The sequence below is a fragment of the Eurypyga helias genome, unplaced genomic scaffold (assembly GCF_000690775.1).
Source record: "Eurypyga helias isolate BGI_N326 unplaced genomic scaffold, ASM69077v1 scaffold22939, whole genome shotgun sequence".
NCBI lineage: Eukaryota > Metazoa > Chordata > Aves > Eurypygiformes > Eurypygidae > Eurypyga > Eurypyga helias.
In genome coordinates, this window is record NW_010273017.1 from 30357 (window position 1) to 36939 (window position 6583).

The 6583-nt window shown below is 47.0% G+C and overlaps 1 protein-coding gene across 1 annotated transcript in view; it reads left to right on the forward strand.

Moving 5' to 3' along the window:
- Window positions 1-6583, forward strand: part of CAPN3 (calpain 3, (p94)) — a gene marked incomplete at its 3' end in the record, with an annotated part of 27851 nt that continues 21268 nt past the window's right edge. The window contains exon 1 of the mRNA XM_010159339.1: window positions 1-583. Coding sequence (XP_010157641.1) covers window positions 290-583 — 294 coding nt within the window. The remainder of the gene's footprint in view (window positions 584-6583) is intronic.

Below are 6583 nucleotides of genomic sequence, written 5' to 3' on the forward strand. Positions count from 1 at the left end.
GGCAGGCAGACGCATGCTGTAGACACTACAACTCGGGCACGGGAGTTAGCCAACAGATTGTCTTCCGCCACATCAAGGAACACATTCCTATTTCTTATGACAAGATACTGCCCTTTGAAAGGATGCACAGCGTGCTCAACCACATGGAATTCTGTTGCTCGCAGATTTGACCAGGAGACTTTCAACGGATAGAAAAAGCGGTTTACACAGCAGCTTCCTCTTTTGTCGAATTTCCTTCCAGCCTGCAAGATCTTGCTTTCTTTCACCATTTGCTTTAAGCCCGATTCCCATGCCGTCCGCCGTAAATGCAGCGGTGGCTCAGCAGACAGCTGCTGGGTCAGTTCCCAGCCCCGCTATCAGCACTACAACCGAAGGTGCGGGTGGGGGCACAGGGGGGATTTATTCTGCCATTATAAGTCGCAACCAGCCCATTATCAGAGTAAAGGAGAAGACCTATGAAGAGCTTCACAAGAAGTGTCTGGAGAAGAACATCCTATATGAAGATCCTGATTTCCCACCGAATGACTCCTCCCTCTTCTATAGCCAGAAAATCCCCATCAAGTTCGAATGGAAAAGACCACGTGTAAGTAATATGGTTGCTGAGAGCCTTTTACTTTCTGTAGATTGAAGTATTCACCCTGAGCTCACATTATTGCAGAAAGGGAGGGAAGGGGGTCCGGCAAATATGCTGGAAGTGTATTTCCTTAGACCTCTCCTGGAAGATAAGTAGCCAGGGCTGTAAAAGCTTAAAAAGTGTGTATATGATGACAAAATACTATAAACCAAAATGGAACAAATAAAGAGATGGAATGACATACGTAGAAAAAGAAATAGGGAATTTAATTTTCTTCTTGCATGGTTTTCTAGGGATTTTCTTAACAGAAGCTACCAAAGAAAAATTCTCAAAGTTACTGGGTTTCCTGTGGCTTAGTTTTGTTAATGCTACCTTATTTCACTTAAAACTTTACTCCTGTTTTCCTAATCTGTGAAAATAAAAGGACAGGTTATGCTCTTTAACATACTTTCATTCAGTTGTTTGTTCCCAACACTGCTTAGCTGACTTGCAGAGGTTGTTTAGCATATCCACTTACACAAGTGTGGATGTGGTAATCACTTACGTGGACTGATTCCTGCCTTCTAATCCCACTTATTTTTCCTATCTTCTGGGCATTCCCCAGCCAAACTTCTTCTTCTTTCCCACTGGAAAGAAAACTAATTCCTCAAGTCCCATTTTAGTCCACATCCTACTGCAAGAGGAGTTATCCACTTTCCCTGTCATTCCTGTTGGGCGGCTGCTGCCCTCCAGCAAGGCAACCCCTGGGATGCTGCCTGGGCCCCCATGGTTCCGTATCTGGCAGCAAGGACATGGTTCTGAGGAGCTTTGCCAACTGCCTCTCTCTCAGCCACCTCTTCTACTGCCATACTTCTCCAACACCAAAATCTGTGCTGCAATGGCAAAGTTAGTGGTGATAGATAAATATAGCCACAGGGACATAACTAAATAGCAAAAGCCCAGGAACTCTTGTGGGTAGCTGTTACAGATGCAGAGGAAGGCCATGTGCCGCTGTCACAACAATGGTGTGAGCAACACGGGGGGAGCAACATGGCTGCCCCCATGTTGTGCCCTGTTGTATGTGCTCTGTCATTCCTTCATCACTGAAACAGGACGGTTTGGACTGGAAGGGACCTCAAAGCCCATCTAGTTCCAACCCCCCTGCCATGGGCAGGGACACCTTCCACTAGACCAGGTTGCTCAAAGCCTCATCCAGCCTGGCCTTGAACACTTCCAGGGATGGGGCATCCACCGCTTCTCTGGGCAACCTGTCCCAGTGCCTCACCACCCTCTCTGTGAAGAACTTCTTCCTGATATCTAATCTAAACCTCCCCACTTTCAATTTAAACCCGTTACCCCTTGTCCTGTCACTACAGGCCCTTGTAAAAAGTCCCCCCCAGCTTCCTTGTAGCCCCTTCAGGTACTGGAAGGGGCTATAAGGTCTCCCCGGAGCCGTCTCTTCTCCAGGCTGAACAAGCCCAACTCTCTCAGCCTGTCCCCATAGCAGAGGTGCTCCAGCCCTCTGAGCATCTTCGTGGCCTCCTCTGGACTCACTCCAACTGGTCAATATCCTTCTGATGTTGAAGGCTCCACAGCTGGACACAGTACTCCAGGTCCCGAGGGAATATCCTAACACTGGCTTCACTCTAGATCCTTTCCCTGATTTCTGTATCATATTGTATACTCCACATACCCCCACTAATCACTTTGTATTTGCCAAGATCTCATTTAAAACAGAGAACTGGCAACCTGTTCCTGACTCTGGCTTTCTGAGTCACCTTAGTCATGCCACCTAACCAATTTGTCTCCAAGCTCCCCTACCACATGAGATCAATGTATGAGAATATATGTGAAAGATTAATGCTGGCCTTAAATGAGCATTATTTGTGATGATATGAATCCACATGGGATTGTTGAGTGCAAGTTTTTCCAGAAGCTCCAAGTATTATTTGGCCAATCACAGAATTGATCTAAAGACTACGTGTTTGCCCGTTACCAACGCTATAACCAAGCAGTGATGACGGTGCCATTCCTTGGATGAACAGTGCTGCTTCGCTGTAGCCAGTACTGTGCTGACATAGGGAAAGGCTATGAGTCCGCTTTTGCACGTGGGATTTACAAGGACCCCACAGCAACTCAGCCACGTGGATGACACTCTCCCAATCCCCAGTTTTGAGCTGAGGTGCCCACTGAGCCTAACATGGTCAGCTCCCCCTCCCACGTGTGGGCTGCTGGGATGTGGGCTCACTCCACTTCCCCTGGCTCTGACTTGACCTTTTCCCAGGGCTCAAGCAGTTCATTACTGAGGTGCTGAGAGGTGTCCAGCATCCCAGCTCCACAGCTACCCCTTGCTCTCATGTATCTGGCCCTACAGACTTCTCTTTGCAGTCGGTGCTACCCAGAGGTCAGGTCTTCCTCCACCACCTCCCGAAATGATTGGCCTCTGCTGCTGCGGGGGCAGAGAGGGCACGAGGACTGGTCTTGTGCCCTACCGTCAGAAGGGCGGCTGCCACACAGGGCAGCTGTGAGCCTTGGCACGGGGGCGTCGAGAAGGCCCCTGTAATTCTACCCAGCTAGCGACTGCCGTACCATGCCATGGATGCACACCTTATACTCAATTTGGGCAAAAGCCAAGTGGCAGCCCTGAAAGTTTCCCCAAGTAACGACTGCACAATCCATCCAGTGTTTCTGTTCAGAGTATAGATGAGTGTGGCTTAGGTATATAGAGGGGAAATAAAACCCCCCTCAATTAATGCTTAACATTAAATCATTTGCTTACCCGCAGAAGGTAAAAGAAGCCTGAAGGGCCATTCTTGCCTGCACCGGGTTATAGCCAGCTCAGTGACTGGCTGTGCTCAGCTTTCTTGGTGGCCTCGGCCTCCCACACCTATGCTGCCTGAGGTTGCCAGTCTTTGAGAGTTGAGGAAAAGTCTGTACCGTAACAATGCAGAGTACTGAGAGGTCCTTCTACAGTCCTGTTTGGATCTAATGACACTGGGACATTAAGAGGAGGGCTCTGCTGTGACACTGTGCTAACTAATGCACCTTTGTCATTCTCCTTGCTCACAGCCCAAAGGTCACAGCATTAACCGCCAGATTCAATGACTTCCCTATGTTGATCATAGAATCACAGAACGGTTTGGGTTGGAAGGGACCTTAAAGATCATCTAGTTCCAACCCCCCTGCCATGGGCAGGGATCATCTCTATAGCCAAGAAAATCAGCAGGAGGAGCTTTCTTTTCATAACAAATACAAATAAAATCATCGGACTAGTGGATTCTGCTTAGACTGAAAATGAATCAGTCAGGTACAGGTGTGAAGCTGTTTGGATTTAGTAATCACAAAATGTGTGCCTCTGCAGGCTGTACTGCAAAGCAAAGACAGCTTTCAGTGCCACCAAGGCAGGACTTGAAGATGAGGGTGATCCAACTCTAAAACTTACAGTGTAGACCACTTCAAGGCAGAGCTCTGACATGGTCAGGCACTAAGAGGCCAAGGGAGAAGCACGAGGCTACAAACTGGCTTAGGCAGACCAAAGAAGATGCTTCCTCTACTTACCATGATCAGTTTAGGGAATTTACTTAGAAGGCCATAGTTTAATAGCAGTTTTTAAAGGAATGAATGCTTTCTGCTGCAACAGTATAAGCTGACTGGAAGATTTTTCCTGACACAGAAGAAAAGCTAATGAAAATATAGCAAAGGTCAAATTTCATTTTTAGTTGCAATCTGCCTTTGCACTTTCCAGTGCTCCCTTCCAACAAACTCAGAAGTACCCTCTGCCCAGAAAGCAGCATGCACTACCAATGGTTTTTTCCTAGGATTCTCCATTTCCTTTGCTGTCCCTTTGACTCTTTATAATGAAATTACAGTCCATACTGAATCAATCCAGTGAACACAAATGCCCTTTGGATAGTACCAACACAGTCTGGGCACTCGGATCAGGAGTCAGTTTCTAGATGAATCATTGCATCAGTGGCATGCAGCCTATTGCGATTCTCTGTGATAACTTGACCCAAGAGATGTAGCTCAGCCTTGCCCAGCCAGGAAGTCTGGAAGGACAGAGCTGCCACCTGCATCTTGAACAACACGTCATCTCACTCTGCTGACAGTACTTTTCCACAGCCTTGCGAGACCCTGAAAACCTTTCTCTGTAACTTCATCTGTACTCAGCACAACTAGCACAGCTGGAGATGAGCTAGAGTGATACAATACAGGCTTGTTCAGCCTGGAGAAGAGAAGGCTCCGGGGAGACCTTATAGCACCTTCCAGTACCTGAAGGGGCCAACAAGGAAGTTGGGGGGGACTTTTTACAAGGGCCTGTAGTGACAGGACAAGGGGGAATGGGTTTAAATTGAAAGTGGGGAGGTTTAGATTGAATATCAGGAAGAAGTTCTTCACGGAGAGGGTGGTGAGGCACTGGAACAGGTTGCCCAGAGAAGCTGGGGATGCCCCATCCCTGGATGTCTTCAAGGCCAGGCTGGATGAGGCTTTGAGCAACCTGGTCTAGTGGAAGGTGTCCCTGCCCATGGCAGGGGCGTTGGAACTAGATGGTCTTTAAGGTCCCTTCCAACCCAAACCAGTATGTGATTCTATGAATATTAAAAATACATCCAGAGTGTACTAAAAGCACCTGTTCACCATAAAGAAATGCAAGAAAAGCATTTCTGTCATAGCTAATTCTCTCCATATGACAATTGTATGGTTCCCTCCTTTGCATTCCTTTACTAACTGTCCTCCAAAGCCAACAAGCCCAAGGTGCAGTAAATTGCACTGAGGAACAATCATCGCTGTACATTTAATACTTGGAAACACTTAGGCCCCATCAAACTGCCTTCATCTAAAACACAGCATGCTGGATTTTGAGCTTGTTACTTCAACAGGAGCAGGATGAAGCTAAAAATACAGCAATAAAGGTTGAAAGAACACAATCTGAAAACCTGGCATCTCACAGCTAGTTTTCAGGAGAATACCACAGCAATGTGAGGAAGAGTATTTTCAACAAAGCAAGTGGGTGGAGAAAAGCATGAAGGCATCTCAAACAGGTGCCCTGGCAGAAGTGCACCCTGGGACAGCTGACCGAAGCCCAAAATTACAGGACAATCCCTCCATTCCCTCTCTCGAGGAGAATAAAGTGACTGCTGGGGGCAGCCGGAAGCTGGTCTCTCTATCTGGCTATAGGACTAATCCAAATATTTACATCAAAGCAACTCTGCTTATTACTGTGAAGGAGCAGAGAAGTGGGCCCAAGCCAAGTGAAACTACCCGACCTGAAATATGAGTCTGGGAAAATCCAGGGCTACCCTAATGACATGGGAAAAAAGCTTTAAACTGCAGCTGCCTGTACTGCCACACAAGCAATTGTCAGTGGTTTCTTCTTCCTCCTTCCCACTCCAGCCCTGTCATCTTCCAGCAGGCTGGGTTCTTGGACTCTACTTTGTCTTCCTCACCTGTTTGCAGGTGCTCAGGGCAGTGGTCCTCAGGTTGCAATAGCTTTCTTTCCTTTCCTTAGAAAGAGATGAGTCCAAAAGTTAAGCGTCACCTTTTTCTTCTGAATACCAGGCATTTGAGTATGAGAGATGGGATAAAGCAGGGACTTCTGTCTTTTTTTCAAACTGTACCTACTTCTTCCCTTGTCTTTCCTATACCCCATCGTTCTGTCCCGTACAGAAAAGGTTCTCTGTAACCCTGCAATAGTCCCACCTCATTTGCTGGTGGTTCCTACATAGTCTGTCCTCCCCTTCCTACAGCAATTCCTTAATTATTTATGCCTGTACAGCATCTTGTGCCTGTTTTGTACTAGTATAAATACTGACAAACCCAATACCAATGTCCCAAGTGCAGGACAAAAGGCGAGCTTCCTGCCCTCAGAGGCAGATGGTATCTGTACACATTTCTGAACGCATCACTGGCGATTAAATACTGCAACATAAGGAAAAGAATACCGTCCCTTAACCAGCAATTGATTATTCCTGAGGATTAAACATTTGATCCTGGACAAATTTTAAGGAGGAGTATTACTGGGGTTCATTC